Source organism: Myotis myotis, unplaced genomic scaffold, assembly GCF_014108235.1.
Source record: "Myotis myotis isolate mMyoMyo1 unplaced genomic scaffold, mMyoMyo1.p scaffold_m19_p_10, whole genome shotgun sequence".
NCBI classification, from domain to species: Eukaryota; Metazoa; Chordata; class Mammalia; order Chiroptera; family Vespertilionidae; genus Myotis; species Myotis myotis.
Window position 1 is genome coordinate 52717089 of NW_023416314.1, and position 20182 is coordinate 52737270.

The 20182-nt window shown below is 46.7% G+C and overlaps 1 protein-coding gene across 8 annotated transcripts in view; it reads right to left on the minus strand.

The window, feature by feature from the left end:
- PLEKHA7 (pleckstrin homology domain containing A7) overlaps positions 1 to 20182 on the minus strand; it is a 210080-nt gene that overhangs the window by 49011 nt on the left and 140887 nt on the right. For all 8 annotated transcript variants that reach the window (XR_004970439.1, XM_036325534.1, XM_036325535.1 and 5 more), the window contains 3 exons: positions 17685 to 17757; positions 16223 to 16323; positions 11357 to 11532 (listed from right to left, as the gene is read on the minus strand). Coding sequence is in view for 7 of the 8 variants with exons in the window: in XM_036325534.1 (XP_036181427.1) it covers positions 11357 to 11532; positions 16223 to 16323; positions 17685 to 17757 (350 nt within the window). In the remaining variant the exon portion in view is untranslated. The remainder of the gene's footprint in view (positions 1 to 11356; positions 11533 to 16222; positions 16324 to 17684; positions 17758 to 20182) is intronic.

Consider the following 20182-nt stretch of genomic DNA (forward strand, 5'->3'; position numbering starts at 1 on the left):
GGTCTCTGTTACTTATAGTGGAAGGAATCCTATTATATCATTTAATAATGATACTAGAGGCCCGGTGCATGAAAATTCATGCACTGGGTGTGGGGGGGAGGGGTCCCTCAGCCCGGCCTGTCCCCTCTCACAGTCCAGGAGCCCTCAGGGGTGGGAGGCGACCGGCCATCAGGGGGAGGCGACGCCCCATCACACCTCTGCTGTTGCCACTACCGGCAGCACAAGCCTCAGCTGGCCCTGGTTACCTGAGCCTCGGGCGGCCCTGGCTGAGGGGACTGGGCCCCGCCATCTTTGAGGGCATGGCATTCAATTAGCATATTTCTCCTTATTGGCTGTGGGCGCCGCCATCTTTGCAACAGCATGAGGGTCAATTAGCATATTCCCTCTTTATTAGATGGATCTTTAGATGATGATCTCTGAGGGCCTTTCCATTCCTAAAACCTCCAGCAGTAGGAACATACAGGAACTATTCAGGTTCTACACTTTTAGAAAAAGCAATTCTTACAGTAAATTTATGAAGTGACATCTCTGTTCCTCAATGTACACATTCTAGGTTTTGATTTCATCTTTCCTCTTCCTTTAATCCTCCATAACCACATCAGTGTAACCCCAACCAGTAGCCTTCACATTGCTTAAGTTGGCCTTTATCTTCTTTGCTATTCCTCAAATTTGAGAAACCGTCCAAGGAGGATGTGCTAAGGCTGCTGCCTTAAGATTAAACTCTGGCTGCACTCTGGGTCATGCCCTGGCCAAAGAGCTTTCTCACCTGGTTACTCCAATTGTGAGGTCTGCCAGTAAGTAACTGCACCTCCTTGCTATTCACACCCAAAGATAAACTGTACTTTATCATACAAGCTACATTGTGAAGTAAATACACCACCTACATGTATGACATAAGAACTGAAGGGAAAAGGGTTTCCTCAACTACAGGACCCAAGGACTGTGGTACAGTGTCTGAGGGCAACCAACTGTAACATGGACTTTCCTGGTCAAGGACCTTGCATTTACTGAGCACTCATACACCCACTGGATGGGCACCTGGGTGCATGAGAAAGCAGTACAGAAAACTGCTTCTGCCATCAAAGCCAGACGATCCTAACACCCCATCTAATAAACTGTTCCCATAAAATGACTTCAAATCGTGGAGTGTGCCAGGCTTTTCTAACTTATAACTGTCAATCTTAGTCCTACTGTACAGGTACACATGAGGTACACACCCTTGTATAAGTCAGTCCTTTCTGAAGATAAATTTGATAAGGAATGACAAATCCTTTTCTTGAGATTTACACCAACATTTACTACAAAACAAAGCTTTAGAGAGCAGCTAAAAGAAGGGTAGTCTGGCAGCATTCTAGGCCCTAAGACTTGCGGTTATGAACAACTCCTAGTCCCATGGCTGCTGGGCCATAGAGAAAACGCCTTTGTGCCCAAAATGTGTAACCTATAGCTACAGGTAAGAAAGGGGAGGTAATGCTCCCTACTCCCCCACCTTATCCGACTTCAACATTGAATTTACTAAGTTATAGGCGTGAAGGCAAAAATGTTTTTTTGGCTTTCTCCCTGTCTCCTTATATTCCCAACAATTTAACACATGACTTCTCAAATCAGGAGACCTGTCACAAAATAGATTTGCCATGCTCAATGGAGCACAGCGATGGGAAAAATGAAGCACCCTTGGCTGTCAATGATTGTGTCACTCAGACGCTGGCCATGTAGGGCACAGACGTGTAGCTAAGATGACACAGCCTTTCCTGTGCAGGCCACTGCGATCACTGTAAGCACCTGGAGTCAGATATTGTTCAAAACATGGGAAACTTCTGACATTTGATGACCATTTGGACCATATATATCACTTCCCGAGCACAACAAATGCAGAGGGCGTAGGATTTCGAGCTAGTCAGGCCTGGACTCAAGTGCTGGCTTCACCCCAGTATACGCTGGGTGCCCCTGGGCAAGTCCCTGACCTCTCTGGTTTCAGGTTCCTTCTATGCAAAATGGGGACGTCAGCCCCTGCCTTCCTTGGTTGTTGTGAGGATTAAAGGGGACAATGCACAGAATAAGCACAGCGCATGTCTGGCCCACAGTGTGCCTTCACATGCAAATGGTTGCCTCCCAACATCTATTCTCCCCTCCTGCCTTACCCCATTTATTTTTCAAAGCAGCAATGTACCCAGTAAAAAAAAAAATACATTTCCCAACCTTCCTTGGAACTGAGGGTGATCATGTAACTAACACAGATCCAGCTAATAAGGCGTACGCAGACATCTTCACGTCTTTAAAAGAAGCACCATAGCTGGCTTAGCTACCCTTCCCTTCCTCCTGTCTGGAATGTGGCCTCTGTGCTGGAGAGCCAGGTGACAACAATGTGAATGACAGCCACCTGCTGAAACCTGGGTAGAAAGCAAGAGCCGGGCCCCTGATGGCATCATGGAGCTGGTGTACCGGCCTGGATTCCTGTTCTGTGAGAAAACTAACGCCCAATTTGAGTGCACCATCCTGAATCGGGTGGTTCTATGACTAGCAACCAAATGCAATCCCTAACTGCATTAGGGGCTAAGCCTTCTATTTGCAGGGATTACGTGCCCTCATTTTCAGCAGATCACAGCAATGCTCTCTGTCTGCTTTGAGCAGATTCTTATTTCCACTGCAAGTGGGAAGAGAACACATCTCAGACCAGGATACTTTTCTCTCATCCGTTTTCTTCTCAAGAACTTGGAAGGTAACCTCATACTAAGCAATTGTGCACTGGTTATCATTTTATTCTGATCCCAAACTCTTATCTCACCAGGAAATAAGGAATAGCATTCCCCTCTATTTTAATGCTAAACACACACATTAAAACTCAATCGAAGACTCGGGTGGGCAGAGGAATGACAACATATAGCGACTTGGTTGGACCTTGGTCCTAATGTTGGATACAGCCCCTCTGTTGCAATCCCACTGGAGGATCCCGGCCCATTCACTTCATTCACCTAAACAACCAGACGAGCAGCGAGAACCGGGGCCAGGCCACTGATATTCTTGGAGAGTCTGGTCCGAGCCAGGTCAGTGGCAGAAGCCCTGTCCTGGAAGCCCGGCTCAGCCTGTGCTGACAGTCGCCGAGTCCGGAGCACTGACCCTCAGCCTCAGGAGGACAGTGAGCTCCAAAGCCAGGACCCACCCTGGACACAGTCCACAGACTTGCACAAAAGGGTGAAGAGAAAGCGACTCGGAGTCTCTAGGGAGCCCTAAGACAGGTTCGCTCGCTTGAATTCGCTCCTAGCATTTGAGGGAGAAAATGGCTGGAGAGAAGGAAGACAGGAGTCGGTTTCTGCTTTTCCCCAGAGTTAAATAGGTCAGTCCCCCTGGGAGGGGAAAGGTATCTGGCCACCTTTCATGCTCTGCTCTAGATGAACAACAGAGGGCCCGGCAGCTCGGAGCACACACTCTGCAATCCCCAGGCTGCCCTCCCCTAGAGAAGAGCAAGGCCGAAGAATAAATGAACCACCAGCCTGCCCAGCTGAGGGGCCTCTTGCCTCGGCAGAATGGTTCTTGGCAAAGTCCCCTGTGAAGATTCAAGGACTGACAAACCAGACGAAGAAGAAAGGAAAGGTATTCTATGCCAGCCAGGTCTCCTCACTCTGCCCATTCCTGCCTGGAGAATCCTTCCCTCTTCCTTCTACCTGAGCAAGTGGTGCTCAACGGCCCCAGCTCAACCTGAGCTAGTCTGCAGTCCTGGCACAGGCCACACCCACTCACCTCCCATCGCCCTACATGGCAGGCACAGTTCTGGCTCATTCAGTATCTGTGGCCAATGCTTTGTTATTGTTATCAAATGCTGGGTCCTACTGTGTGCCACAAACTTGATATAGCCCATCTCTAATACCTGCAAGGTTAGTACTGTCAAGTCCAGAGAGGCTGAGGGCAGTCACGTGAGTACTGGATTACTTACAATAAATTATCTCTACTGGGATGGGGATGATGGCAGCAACGGCTATCACTGACTGCGCACCCAGGAATGTAAAACCCTCAGCCAAGCTCATTACATACATGACCTCTTCTTATCATTGTACAATCCCACAAGGCTAGAGATAGTCTTACTCTTTCATTACAGGTCATGAAAGTGAAGCTCAGAGAGGTTCACCATCATGCAACCAGTGACACAAGCAAGACTCAAACCCTATCTGGTCCAACCCCAAAGCCCTGCACCTGGCTAAGCATTTATTACTTCTGCCAAGGGACCAAGGGGCTTGTCCAACCTGAGGTGTTCCTACTACACTTTACCCCAAATGATCAGAATTTGGAAGGTCAAATATTCAGTTCTCTGAAGAGAGTGCAGAGAGCCATTTCCGAGCAGGCTGATTCCCCACACGCCAGTCCCACAGCAGTGCTCAGATTGCTCTAGGACATCCCCAGTCCTCAGCTGAACATCTCACAGGTAGAGTTTCTATAGATATTTGGTTCATCTATCCACCCACCCACCTGCCCAGCCAGCCAAACATCCATGCACCCGTTCAATAACTGAATGCTTACTATGTGCCAGGCACTCTTCTCATTTTCAAGGAGCTTACAATTTTATAGGGGTGACAATCAGAAACCAGGCCAATGTAACGTTAGCATGAAAGTTCTATGCATAAGGAATGACAGAGTGCTACAAGCAGGGGCATCTAACACACTGAAGGGTGAGGGAAGGAGGAAATAACACCTAGACTAAGGCCTGGAGGTGTGCTGAAGTTGTCCTAATCAGGGTGAGGGCTGCGGGAGCAGCTGAGCAAGACCCAGAGGGATCCTACTGCCTCCAGAGATGGACCACTATCTACCTCCCAGATGCCACTACAGTCTCCTCCACCCCTTTCTCTCTGATTCAACCACACTCCTAAGCTTCTGTTTCTTGAACAAAACAAGCTCATTTTTGCCTAAGGTTGTTTGTAAGTGCCATTCCTTCTGCCCTGAACATTCTTCCTCTAAGTTTTGTATATGGGACTTTCTTGTATCAATCAGGCCTCACACCCACATCTTCGCCATATAGAGAAGCCTCCCCTGACCACCCTACTCCCTGCCTGCTAGTCTCTCCAACCCCATCATCCTATTTTACTGCATCTTCGTGCACAGATCATGATAAAAAACCATCTTGTTGATTTCTTTGCCTGTTTATGGTCTGTCTCCCTGACCTCCAAGAATGCATGGGACTTTGCCTCTCTCTTGAACACTGTTGTATTTCCCAGCATCTTTAACACTGTGACCCAAAATATGCTGTCAATAAATATTCATAAAATAAAAGACTTAATGGATGAATGCATGAACAAATGCACCCAACTCAAGAACTTCGGTGTGGTTGGGGCATAGAGAATGGGGAGTGGCAAGATATGAGCCAAAAGTGTCTGTAGGGACCAGACCCATGCATTGCTCAAAAGCCCCGTTAAGGAAGTTGGATTTTACTACAATGATAGCTAGACTGTAAGTTCCTTCAGTCCCAAGACAGAACTATAGTTACACTGGAGGCCACAAAAGTTTGGAAACTGAGAAAAGAGATAGGAGGGGGCCTTCTGATAGGCCCTCCTATCTGAGTCACTTGTCAGATGTGAGTTGTGAGGGCAAGCTGACCTCCCTGCTTAGTGCTTTAGCTTGTTAGAGAGGGCAGGCATCCTATGATAAAAGAGAAAAAGCAGTCCATCAGGGAAAGTTGGGAAGACAGATTTCAAGGAGGTGCAGGGAATCTAAAACTAGAGTCCGAAGTCTGACAAGTGGAAGAACATGGGAACAGGGGAAAACTATGAACAGGAGGTAAATGGCAGCAATGCTTGGTGCATGCTCCTTACAGCTTGAGGAGGGGCGGGGAGGGGGGGGGAGGAAGGTCTCAAGAATACTTGAATGAATATCTATCAAGAGACCCTGAAGCCTGTGTAGGAAAGAAGAGGACAAAGGGAAGAGGTGCAGTGAGAGTGCTCAGCTTGGCTCCTGGGAATGTTGCAGGAAAAGGCTGGGGGCAGGGTATAAAGAGCAGGCTGAGGGACAGTGCTGCAGGACCCTGGGTTGGTGAACTACAGTTCACACTACTAGGGGAGGGGCACATCCTGGTGAGGGAGAGAGTGTAATTTGCTCACAGGAAGTTCATCATCCATGTGATCCAGAGGATTAACGATGAAACTGGAAGGGTGTAAAGAAGAGAGAGCCAATGATGTTGTTAAACCAAACCCTATGGAAGCCCGCATATGTGAAAGGGGTATCTACTACGTCTTAGGCATCATGCTCAGTAGGCACTTTATCCATTCATTTATTTAATACTTGCAACAATTCTAGAACTAAGAAAAGCCGAGGTTTAAACAGCATACCTAAATTGTACGAGTGACACAGCTAGAAAGTAGTGGAGCTGGGATTTGAACTAGGCTTATCTGACCTCAGAGACTACACTCTGTGAGGAGATACTTAAGGTAAAAGAGGTCAATATAGTAGGAAGTAAGGGGTGAACCAGCTGCCCTGGACATTGGCTGTTTGCGCCTCCTTTATCTCATGGTGCACGTCATTTTACCTTCCTTTGCCCACAGCCCGAATGCTACTTGGGCATCCACCCCTGCCTCACTCTTAGGCCCATGGTCTGGTTCTCAGCAGTGGAGCACGTATCCCAGGCCTGTGCCAATCAGCATGTGTGTTCCCTGGCCATGGTGCATGGTTTAGTGTGTAAATGTGATCTAAGCCTGTTTAATCATAATAGATATCTGGACATGAACTCTGCTCTTTCCTGCTAGACTGAAACTGGATGACATTAAGTCTGGGGCTACTGCAGCTATTCTGCCACCTAGATCTGCCCGGGACCACTATATGGAGTTCAAGAATCAATTCAGAAGTGGGCACAGCCCAGAGATTGACTTATAATGATATTGTCTGAGCCTTAAACCCAGCTGTTTCTAAAGCTACATCTATTCTGAACTTTCCAGTGACATGAACCAATTCATTCCCCCCTCAAGGTAAATCTGTCTGCATCTTCTGTAACCTTGCAATCAGGAGTCCTACTACGCCACATTCATACAGAAAGCATCTGCCCATATGACTAAGCATGGAAGCATTTGGGTGAGAGTCAAGGAGAGGAGAGAACAAAGCACTACTATTGGGCCGCCCCCTTAACAGTGACGCAAGTTTTCCCATGCAGATCACCAAACTGGAGGAAAGGGAAGGCTTAGTTCGGCCTGACAAATAATTCTAACTAACCAAATGTCTGAACATCTTATTCTGGAAAAAAACCCCACAAAACAGAACATTTACTAAAGTCTGGATTTGCTTCGCTGACAATTTCATCTCTCATAAAATTAAGAGGAAATGATTTGCTGCCTTTATTCTGACTCAGAAGGTAGAACAAACTGTGATTTTTAAAAAAATATATATCTTTTTACTGATTTCAGAGAGGAAGGGAGAGGGAGAGAGCTAGAAACATCAATGATGAGAGAGAATCACTGATCACCTGCCTCCTGCATGCCCCAACTGGGGATCGAGCCTGCAAGACGGGCACGTGCCCTGACCGGGAATCGAACCTGACCTCCTGGCCCATAGGTCGATGCTCAACCACTGAGCCACGCCAGCCAGGCAAACTGTTCGTTTTTTAAAAGGAAAACATGATTATGGGATTTTAAGAGTTTATTAAGAGCATAATAAGAACAAATCCTAAAAGTTCAGAGGAAACCTAGGGACAATACAAAATTCAGAGCCTGAGACCCTAAAAGGGAAGGCAGCCTGAGAGAAAACAAATGGAGCCCTCCCAAACCAAAACCTGGCCGTTAATTATGAATTTTCAGGTAAGGAAACGTAAAATACAGGTTGGGGCAAAAGCAGGTTTATAATGACCAATACTGCAATTAATAAATAATAATACAAGAGTAAACTCTGTGTTTCACATACTCACAACTGTAGGCCACCTTTTGTCCTACCCTGTATATCCAAATCTCAGCTAGCAAATTAATCCTGAATGGCTCAAGGCAGACATGACTTACCAATCACAGCGCCTTTTCTTGTTAAGCCCAATTTCATTCTCCAGTTATCTCTGACCCAGTGCCCTAGTCAGCCACGATGAATTGACCAAAGCTGGGACACAAGAATGCACCCAGTTTCCACTGCTGGTCTAAAGATACCAGCGTAACAACCCAGAGGGCTCTCAGAGTCCAAGTTCTAAAAGGACATGCAAGCCATGGCCGGTTTGGCTCAGTGGATAGAGCGTCAGCCTGTGGACTGAAGGGTCCCAGGTTCGATTCTGATCAAGGGCATGTGCCTTGGTTGCGGGCACATCCCCTGTGGGGGGTGTGCAGGAGGCGACTGATCGATGTTTCTCTCTCATCGATGTTTCTAACTATCTCTCTCTCTTCCTTTCTGGAAGCTGGGAGAGGCCCATTCTCCAGGGGCTGAGCTCCAGGCCCAGCCATCAGCATCCCAGGGCCCTAAGAGAAGGCGGAGATCGGCTCAATAAATCTCTCAGGTGACCTCTGGGGAATCAAAGAGTACAGGCAAAATGCTGGAATATTGGAGACTAACAGACAGCATCCCGATTTCCAAAAGAGGTGAAAACAGATTCCATTAACCACAAGACTGGAGAGCCTACCCCCAACCCCTGCAGGGAGGTAAGCCACATTCTCAGCGAGGCAGGTTTCCGAGCAGGTAGGAAAGGAAGCACTACGACAAAAGCAAATGCAGCAGGAAAATGGGCAGAGCACAGGAACCGGCAATTCACTGAAGAGGAAATGCAAGTGGCCAATAAATAGAAAAGATACCTCAAATCATGGAAACACACATTAAATAATCAAATACTATTTACCTATGCAGCAGCTCAGCAAAAATTTTAAAAATTGGTAATATCAAATATTGGCAAAGATTCAGGGAAATGAGCACTCGTTAGTGAAACATACAGCTTTCTTTAAATGGCATTTTGGTGATACTGATTAAAAATTAAAATACACTGTATTTTGACCCAAGAATCTGAAAGACTTACACAAGCAGAGGCTTGTAGAAAGTTTTCCATTAAAAGACTATTTATTACAGTAAAAGATGAGAGAAAAACTATCCCAAGTTTAACACGTGCTTAAATACAGTATGGTACTATGAAATATCATACAACAGTCAAAATATAAAGTCGATCAATATACACTGATATAAAATGATTAAGATGTGATTATTCATACTTTAAAAAAGCACAAAAGAGCCTGGCTGGCATGGCTCAGTGGTTGAGCGTTGACCTGTGAGCCAGGAGATCAGGGTTCGATTTCTGGTCATGGCATATGCTCAGGTTGTGGGCTCAATCCCCAGTGTGGCGTGTGCGGGAGACAGCTGACCAATGATTCTCACTCATCATTGATATTCCTCTCTCTCTTCCTCTCATCAACTTACTCTCTCTCTCTCTCTCTCTCCCTTCCTCTCTGAAACCAATAAAAATATATTTTAAAAAAGCACAAAAGGGCCGAAACCGGTTTGGCTCAGTGGATAGAGTGTCGGCCTGCGGACTGAAAGGTCCTAGGTTCGATTCCGGTCAAGGGCATGTACCTGGGTTGCGGGCACATCCCCAGTAGGAGATGTGCAGGAGGCGGCTGATCGATGTTTCTCTCTCATCCATGTTTCTAACTCTCTATCTCTCTCCCTTCCTCTCTGTAAAAAATCAATAAAATATATTTAAAATAAATAAATAAATAAATAAAAAAGCACAAAAGGAACCTATATATATCTATAGTGTGCATATGTCTATAAAAGAATAAAAAATAGTTTAATAGGATACCCATTAACCTGGTAACAGAGATGACCTTGGGAAGGTGATTAAGAATGTCTTTGTCTTTACCTTTTTGCATTTTTTAAAATAAGAGATCTTCATTTACTGTATAGTTAAATATATATATTTAACAAACAGAAATATATATATAACAAAAAAGTAGGACACAGTGAGTATTGGGGACCAGCAAGTGCACTGGAAGATGTGTCAAGCCCAAAATGTGTCATCCCTTCTCCTGGGATGACAAAGGAATTGCCAATGGCACTATGAATAGAGTGCCCACAGGCTAATCCTGGACACAGTAGAATAGCTCAGGCTAGATGACAATGCTAGAGGTATTATCAAACTTGACTGTAGTTGAGAGTTACTGATTCAGGACCCACTTGGAAACTTCCAGGACAGTCTTTGGTCCTGTCCTATTCAACATATTCATTCATTCTCTCGGCCTCTCACTCATTCAACAGACATTTGTATCATCATGCAGAAGACACCAAGATGATCTCTGCCTGTGGCCTAGGATACTGAGAAGTCTAAGGGAAAAATAAAAAAACAGCATGACAAACGCTTGACTGAGGTGTTGTGGAAGCTCCAAGGGTAGGGCCTGACCCCAACCTGGCCTCTTGAAAGAGGTCACCATCTATACCAAAGGTCTGTTCACCTAAAGCAGTGGTTCTCAACCTTCTGGCCCTGTAAATACAGTTCCTCATGTTGTGACCCAACCATAAAATTATTTTCATTGCTACTTCATAACTGTAATGTTGCTACTGTTATGAATCGTAATGTAAATATCTGCTATGCAGGATGGTCTTAGGCGACCCCTGTGAGGGTCGTTCGACCGCCAAGGGGTCGCAACCCACAGGTTGAGAACCGCTGAAGAGAGCATGAAGCTAGGAAACACCACTAACACCCCTAATCAAATACACGTGAATTGGAAAAGGTGGACAAGCTAAAACACACCATGAGAAATCCATTTGCAGTCACCGAACAATCCCACCTTTAGGCTGCTGGAGGTCCCTTTTGTTTTGAGGCCTCACCAAACGAAGACCATTGTCCAAGAGGCCTCTAAGCAGAGCAAGGGGTCCAGATGGTGAAGAAGGGCGCCCGTATCACATGAGGACTGGCTAAGGGCACACCCTGAGTTTTCCGGGGCCACCCAACTCTCTCCGGGAGCCAACCACAGCCAACAGGTTCAGGAATTTCCAAGATCCCTGATTGTCCCCTCGCCTTGCCCACTGGAGGGAAGGGGCGGATGGAAGATAGCACGGTGGGCAGTCTGTGGCACAGTTTGCAAGATCCTTTTTGCCCTCTCTCTCCTCCCCAACTGGTGTCCTAAGGTTGTCCCTTCTACCACACAGAGGAGAAGAAAAAAGGAAACAGGTCAAGATCCAAGGCTGTGTACTCTAGGCCGTCATGTCACTCTCCCAGGCCTCTGTTTAATGTGAGTGGGCTAGCCCACTCCCAGGGGACCTCCCGGCTGTGACAGGCAACACGTGTTGCATTCTTATCCCAGAATTCAAAGAGAGGGCAATACTTAATGCCAGTGGATTCGTGGTGAGTCCTGGGGCACTTGGGAGTTCTTATTTGGGTCCCCGTCCTAAGGAGGAAGCACGCTGGCAGGGACCTTCCGCTGGGACTGACCTCTTCAGTGACGACCGAGACAGCACCTGCGCAGCCTGGTTCATGGCCCTGACCCAGGCGTTCATGTCCTCCAGGGTGTCGGCACTGAAGTAGTAGGTCCTCATGCCCGACTGCTCGGCCTGAGAGCCCCCGGCGGAGGTGTTATAGATGAGCGCTCGCATCCCCAAGTGCACAGCCTGTAGGAAGGAGAGGGAAACCCGGAACAGAGAGGTTAGCACACATTTCACTTCCAGGAGCAAAAACAAGGAGACACTGGACCACGTTCTCCCCTCTTCCGGACTGAAAGCCCAGGCCCCACCCACTTGTCTCCACACCTGGAAAACACCACAGCTGGATTCCCCCTCTCAGTGCAGTCAGGCCCAGGGACCACTGTGCCTACCCCCCCACGGGAAAGCCGTGCAGGTGTCACCTGTGTCTGACTTATCTTACTCATGCGCGTAGGGAGGGACACACACCCAAGGCTTACGTGAGAAAGGCTTTAAATAAACCCTCATTCCCTGGAAGCCGGCTCTCGGGAATCCCTGTTTTGGTTCTTCTGAAGCACACAATTACTGGAACTGAGTCAAAACTCAGCCGCAACAGCAGGCAGCTGGGTGCAGTTATTCACTGCGCTTCGCAGCTTGGGCATGAAATGTGCTGTATGCCAATCAAAGAGCCGCTGTTCCGTCTCTCCCAAGAGGCACTACAAAGTTGGACAGAGCTATCATCTGACTGAAAATCCCTGTGTACCTACTATGTGCTAGGAAGCCTCTGGGTGGTTTCCCAGATATCCTTGCAAAGAGCCTGTGAAGAGGCACCAGGAATGGCCTCTAAGAAGCACCTGGGACAGTTTCCAAACGAGGGGCAAGAAATGTCCTGGACCTTCAGGCCATTGCCTATGGCTGGAGGGAACGTGTAAGATGGGAGCAGCTAAAAAAGGGGCTGAAGAGATAAGCTGGGGCTTTGTAAACCAACACTGGGCTTTACGCTGTAGGCCGTGGGCAGCCACTGAAGGGCTGATGTGGGAGCGCCACCTGAACAGACGTGCAACTTAGGAGCAGTGCGGAGGATGGACTGGAGACTGCAGAGGGGCCTGGGGGCGGAAGCCAACACTACGGAGCACTCGCTATGCAGCAGGCAGTGAGTGGGTTACCTAGGGGAGGGGCGATGGCTGCTGAGACAGACCAGTGACCGTGACAGTGAAGAGGAAGAGATGGATTTGAAAAAGACGCAAAATAAAATTGAAGCGGGAGAGGAAAATGGCAGCTTTCATTTTCTCTTCTTATTCCCTAATAACCCCCAGGCTGATGCAGAGTAGAGTATCAGCCCCAGGAAGGCGAGGACTTTGTCCTTCTCACTGTTGTATCCCCAGGATCTACATCCTGCCAAGTGAAACCACAGACAGAACACAAGACTGTTGAATATAAATAGGTGAAACACCTCATCTCTTGGCTGGCGTTCAGCTAGAATTCAGAAGGGGGGTCTTAATTTGGGGGGAGGGTGCAGGGGGAGGCACATGAAACCTTTGACAGTTTGATGAATCCTGTGACCTCTTCTCAGCATGTTTTTAAGTATACAATTAAAATAAAGGAAATATATTATGTTGAAATATCGTTATCAAATATTTTTAACTATTGTGAGGTAGTGATACAGGTGCTTCTTTAATAATACACCATAAAGCAAATGTAGGAATAATTACTGTCATTTCAAGGTGGGGATGCTCATAAATGATATCTCAAGATATTTACAGCAATTATAATGTGACGTGAGCATCTTTCTGATTTCTAGTGGTGACCAAGGCACAGGTGCTGCTGATACCTATTAAGGCCTACTTTCTTAACCAAAGGAAACGCTATAGGTTAAAAAAGGGAAGATATGATTTCTCCACTGACACTATGGGGTCTGCAGACTCAGGTCAGTTCCCCTTGGTCTTGAGAGAGGGAGAATGGCTCACAGGAGAGGGTTAAAGCATTTTCCCACTGAAGATCCTTGGACCCTTGGCTGAGTGGGGTTGTTTTCTGCTCCAGATCCTGGACCCGAAGGGCCAAGCTTACTCAGAGGTGACCAACAGGCCGAGGGTGGCCGTGCATCCAACAGATCTTTGGGGAGGCGCCCCAGCTGAGCCAGCAGAGCAGGCGATGTCTCAGAGAGCCCGGCTTGGCTCACCCTGCAGATCTGGCTGTATTCAGGGTCCATCTAGCACCCAGCATCCCAGGTCACGAGTAGGGACTGCCAGGCTGCAGGCACAGTAGGGGGAGAAAGACCAGGAGAAGACCATAAAACCTTTCAGGCTGTTCCTGTCCACCACTACAGCTAAGGCTGAATGATCTCAAGCAAGGTGCCCTAGCAACACTCAGAGAATTCCAGCTCTGGAAATAGAGAAGAACTGACATTAGAAACAGGCATAAGGCCCTTGACACCAAATACTGTCCATTCCTCAGTATGCCCAAGAACATGGATCCTGCCTTGCCCAGGGGACACCCACTCTGACCCCTAAAAGGGGAAAGAGATGCTGTAACCCAAAGGGAAAGGGTACCCTTTCATACTCAGGAAAGCACAGTCCTTTCTGGAGAATCAGCTGAATACCACCAGGTCTGCCGGCAGCAGCTTTTCTCTGCTCTCAGACCCTAAGGATCTCCCCTAGAAGCCCCTCCCCCAGCACATGCATGTCTTCTGTCTCCCAGACAAAAGGATTTTTCTTAGTAGAGTCTAAGAAAAAAATTTTAAAGAAAAGAATCTATGACACATAAAAGATGTTTTCCTAGAATCTATTTTCACAACTCCCCAGAAAGTGTTAAGATGGAATATAAATAGATATGATCAGTTACTTTGAGACTATTCCAGATGCTATCCCCCCAAAAATCACATACAACATCATTACCCAGATTGCTTGCCCAACAGCAACACTTGACCCTAGAAAGGAAGGTTTTCTAAGCAAAAGACCAGCCTGAAACCCATTGAACAAACTGGTTTCAGAGCCCACAATAAGCAGGAGAGACTTTTGAACAATTAAAGAGAAGACTATGCTAAAATGATAACAATGAACATTAAGTCTAATCACCTCGCACCCCTGACCATGTGCGTGCAGGAGGTAACCAAAATAAGAGGAAGAGAAAGAAACTGTCTTCCTTCCCTGGAATTCAATTGAAAGAGGATATAGTTCAGGTTCGAGGTCTGTCTCCATCATCTTCCAGCCCTGTGATTTTGGGCAAGTGTCTCCTGCGCTCCAATCCTATAAAATGAAGCTAATAATACTGACCTCACCAGCTCCCCACAAGCACTCCATGAGCTAACATGGATAAAAGCACTTCTCAAATCATCAAAGGTCTTGCAGACATAAGGCAATACCACATAATGCAACATGAAGTGGGAGAGCATCCCCACTTCAAACCAAGAATCAAACCATCACAATTCTGGAGTCATGAGGAGAGTGACAGTCAGGGGAGAGGCAGACAGCTCACACCTGTCGATGAACAAAGCTGAAGCATAAGCTCGGGAAGGAGGTGGAGGAAAATGAGACCTGACTTTTCAACCACCACAGTGTACCCCAGATCAAAATGCTGATGCAGACGATCACTTGCCAATGACGCCTTTGGACACTGCATACCAACACTTCCCTTTAACCCTCCCAGAGAACAGAAGGTGTCTTTTTGTGTGCTTTCCATGGTCCTTTAACTATCTGTGGCTGGAAAACTTAACTTTTTTTTTTTTTTTTTTTTTTTTACAGAGACGAAGGGGGAGGGATAGAGAGTTAGAAACATTGATGAGAGAGAAACATCAATCAGCTGCCTCCCGCACACCCCCAACTGGGAATGTGCCGCAACCAAGGTACATGCCCTTGACGGGAATCGAACCTGGGACCCGTCAGTCCGCAGGCCGACGCTCTATCCACTGAGCCAAACCGGTTAAGGCTTGACTTTCGTTCAACCTCCTCTTTAGTAACTACTGCCTAGTACTCTTCTTGTACCCCCAACATGGAAATAGCCAAGCTATATAAGCAGTGTGAGCAGGAGCCCAGACCCCAGCTTGAATGCATGTCACTGCCTCGTATCCTGAGCAGCGTGAGAAGTGTTCCCCGTGGCGACTGGCACCAGCAGCCACTTGCTTCAGTGAGACTTCCACTCCAACTGCCAATAATGTTGACCTTCAACCCATCCACCCTCACCATCCCCAGGAATCCAAGAAATATCAGCAGTGGAGGAATTGTGGAGGCCACTGGAAGAGAGGGCCTCAAGGTTCCCCAAGTTTGGGCCTGACCACACCTTCTGGAGTCTCCACATCTGTCTGTGAAGATGCCAGAGGCTGTCAAAGGATGGCCATCAGTTATGGCGATGAAGGAAATAGAAAAGGGGTTTTACGGCTAAACGGATTTCCCTAGGAAACTCCAATGATCCAGAAAGTAAACCAAATTTGATTCTACTTGCTTTTCGACAATATAAACAAAATGGCCAAACCTAAAAATCTCTTCAACAGGCAGGCCCCCTAACCCTCACTATAAATGTTCATAATATAACTGATATAAATCCATGACGAGGGACCATCCTTTGCACTAAAATGGCTGGATGCTAGTTAGGCTGGCTGTTCACAGTGATAAGAAAGCAAGGGAAGGGCTGTGTCCACTCTGCCATCACAGGACTAACAGAGAGAGGAAGAGAGGGGTCAAAATATTTGAGCGAGGCTGGGGGACTCAGCAGCTCCGATACAAATGAAAGCACTTGTCATTTGATATTGCTCATGTGGAAAGGATTTATAACTGCTAACATGAGTGAAATGCTCGAGCTTAACTTCTTCCCATTCCCCAGAAAAAGAACTGCTTTTAATACAGCCTTATGTGGGAACACAGCTTCCCAGGATGGCGTTTGAGCCCCAGAGGAGCGGGGGCAGTACCTTAAAGGAATACTTGCGGCTTATGCGGTCCTCAGGGCCCACCGGCGATGTGAAGTAGCTGGGCAGAGGAATGCTCCCGAGGACCACTTCTTCTCGGCTGTCTTTGGACGGAAAAACACATCAGAATAGCCTTCTGTGGCACCTGCCTTGGGCTGGTCCACCCCACTGCCCTAGCTCAGGGCTCCTCTCTCTCCCCAGGATGACGGCATTCACTGACAGTCCATGCAGCTGTTCCCCTGGGGCCTCTGTTCTTATGCTAGAACTACAGGTGAATCAGGCTGGGCCCTCTCCCCCAGGGCTGAAACACACATGTAAGCACACTCAGCTGCTAACTCCTGAAATACAACATATGCCAAGGGCTGCGGGAACGGAGGCAGGGGTGACACACAGTTTGAGGATGTCGCGACTTCAGAAGGTAATATGTAAAGTGTCTTCAAGGATGGGGAAGGGCGTTCTGGATGGAGCAAACCTCACAGGTAGGTGTGAAGCATCCTACCTTCTACCTCCATCCTCCTCCTCCTCCTAGTCATCTTCACTTCCTGACGACAGTGTTCCTGTCTCTCTCCTACTGAAAGGCACTTTGGACACATACTGCCCATTGGACATAGAATGAAGTCAACTTCCTTTACCTGGTGTCACAGCCATTACCCACCTCCTAAGCCTCATCTCCTGGTACAGCCTCCATTCAAGACTCACTCTGGCCTCACAGGTCTGTCACTCCACTTTCTTCTGCTTCTAGAACTTTTACTGAAGTTATTTCCTCTGCCAGTAATGTCCATTCCCTGCCTTCTCCCTACCCCCACACACAAGCAAAGCAGTACCTATCCTTCAAAGCCCAACTCAAGTCCTCTCTCTTCTGAGAAGCCGCCCAAATGCTCCCACATGCAATTAACTCCATACTCCCCCTAAACTGCCCAAGCACTTTGGATACCCTTTAAAGCACCTGTCACTCCCAATCTTGTCTTAAAAGTAGGCTATCTCTTCCTCCACACTTTGAGGCATACCTTCCTTCTCACTGCTGCACAGCCTACCTCTATGTACTGGGGCTCCATAAATGTTCATACGGCCAACTCAATCCACCAGTTGTCCATCCAATATCCCAGTGGATAAATCCAGATAACAGGTTACAAAATACAATGTCTACCTATACTTCCCACCTCTCCAGATTACGTCAAAGGTGTGCTTGTGTCCTGAGTGGGGCAGAAGCTGACACAACTGCAGATCCTGAGACCCTAAGCAGTAGCACACTAGATCCTATTTATTTTAACGCAATAAATGGAACGTCCAGAGCTGGGACTTGCAAAAAATGATGTCACCAACCATCCATATATGTAAAAGTGAACACCTCAGCAGACCAATAGGTTACTAATTAGCTCAGTCACTGAATCTGAGACGACCACATTTACATCACCTCACCACCCCCGCCAGCACAGAGCCCATGGTGGCTCGAGCCTCAGCTCACCTTTATAGTAAAACAAGCAATAATCAGCAAGCACAAACCACCTCCTTTTCCACAGCCTCATCCCAGAGCTGTCCTGCAAAGCAAAGAAACAGAATCAGGACAGTGTCTGAGCACACTGTTCCCTCTCCCCAATCTTGATTTGCCCATATTCACTCTTTCAAGAAATTAATACATTTTTATTTTACAGACATCCTTTCACTAGGGAACTAAATTTTAGATTCAATGATGGTTGAGCCCTAGGAAGTTTTTTTTTTCTTTCCTGGAAACAGATTCCTATATTATAAGCATCCTTTTAGAAAGAAACATATGGATTCAAAAATACAGTTCTTCATTTAAGAATGAAATCAGCTTTTAAGAAAAAGTTTTGTTTAATTAAATGCTACGCTGTAAAATGCTTTCACTTAAGCTGATTAGGAAACTGATTTACACATTATGAAACCAAGAGGTTAAGTTAGCTAATTAATCAATGAAGCAAGTTCTCATTTGATTAAGTTCAGTTCTCCACCAGAGAGACTGATTTTGTTTCTACCGTAAGAGACTATACTTTCCTTCCATTCAATGTAAAGCGACTTGGATTTTCTTGCTATCAAATTGTTTCATTAATAAGAATTTGTCTTTACTCTTCTAAAATGTAAATCATTATATTTATGAAGTATTTTTAGGTGAATGTGAAAATTTTTAAGAAGACATAATCACAGTAGGAAAATAGTAGTGTTTTAGGATCAGTTTATTCCCAAACCTAGGAAAATTCCAGAGCCTTTTTAGCTGTTAAAATTGTGTTCCTTCTGCAAAAGTTTTTGACAGTTTAAATTTTTTTTAAAAAAGCCCAGTTGGCGTGGCCCACTAGTTGAGTGTCAACCTATGAACCAAGAGTTCATGGTTCGATTCCCAGTCAGGGCACATGCCTGGGTTGCAGGCTCAATCCCCAGTGTGGGGCATGCAGGAGGCAGCCGATGGATGATTTTCTCTCTCATCAGTGATGTTTCTCTCTCTCTCTCCCATCCCTTCCTCTCTGAAATCAATAAAAATATACATATTTTTTAAACTGGACAGTTTCTAAACCTAACAACATGAAGTCTGTTCATTCTCTACTTACTAAAGTGCTAAAAACAAATTTAATTTGCTGAGTTCATACATTTCTTGGTTTTATTTTTTGCATTGACCAGATAATTTCTAAGCATATGATGGTTGCTTTGTTTGGAAAACTCCTCTCCACCCTTCCATACCTGGTTCAAACATCACTTCCTCTGGGAAGCCTTTCAGGATTCCCCCAAGCACAGCTACATTCTCTCTGCTGTGTCCACAGCACGCTACACACACCTCTGTTACAGTCACAACACAGCCAAGGGGCTGGCTAGGGGGTAGGGCTTGGGGAGAATTATTTATAATTCCTTCCTTCTCCCTCCACATTTCAAAGGAGTATTCTTTTATCTAATGGGCACAGAGATGCAAATGGAAAAAGTCAGAGGGTTAAATTACTCAGGGGAGAAAAGAGATGAGCAGAAGTAAGAAAGAAGAGTGAGAACAGAGCTGTGAGGGGAGGGGTATCCTTAAGAGAGAGGTGGTGCCAGAGGAGTGGTGACATAAAAGGCTGGAGAGCTGTGGGAGTTGCCATGGGGATCAGAACTGGGGAGACAGATTTCATGGGGACATTTATGGATTTCTTCTGTGTGGTGTGCAATGTAATGCCCTCCTGCCTTCCCATAAATCCTTTAGTAAAAATTTACATCATTGCTTTTGGAGTTGGATTTCTGTTTTTTCAGGTAACATGATATATGACAGAATGTGCTGAGTGAGGGTATGACATGTGAGACATGTGTCTATTTGTGTCTCTCCCGCCCCTCTCCTCCTGCAGACCTTCAGTTCCTCAAGGGCAGGAAGCACATGTTATCCATCTCCTTTTATCTGCTGTGAGAGCATTTAGAATATGGCAGGATGAATGAATGGATGGATAGCAAGGAGAGAAGGAAGGAGACAAGAGGGGCATGGTCTCTGGCCCTGGGCACTCACAGACTCTGCATGGCCAGAGGACCAGAGGCAGAGCAAGTGATGGGGAGGACAGAGATGAAGGATGGCCTTGGGGAGATGGAGCAGACTGGGAGGGCTTCATGACGGGATGGATGTGGGAGAAGGCGGAGCTGGTGGCGGTGCTGAGGTTTCTAACCTGAGATCCAGAAAAGCAGATTGTTGGGCGGGTAGGGGGGGGGGGTGGAGAGAAGGGGTGAGGAGACAATGAGCTGAGGTTGGCTGATTTGGAACTTGAGGTGCTAAGGGGCTAGACTGGGAAAGAGGAAAAACAGGGATTTTTCGGCCCAATGATAACAAAGACTCTAACATCAGGAAGGCAAGTGCTGGTGGGAAGGTTGGATTCGTATTGGCCCACCCACACCAGCACCTGGGTCCCAGCACAGCAAAGAGCACCAAGGGCCAAAGTGGGCAAGTGGGTTTGGGGAGGAAAGCTGTAGCCATTGAGTGGCGAGTCTACTCATAAAAACGAA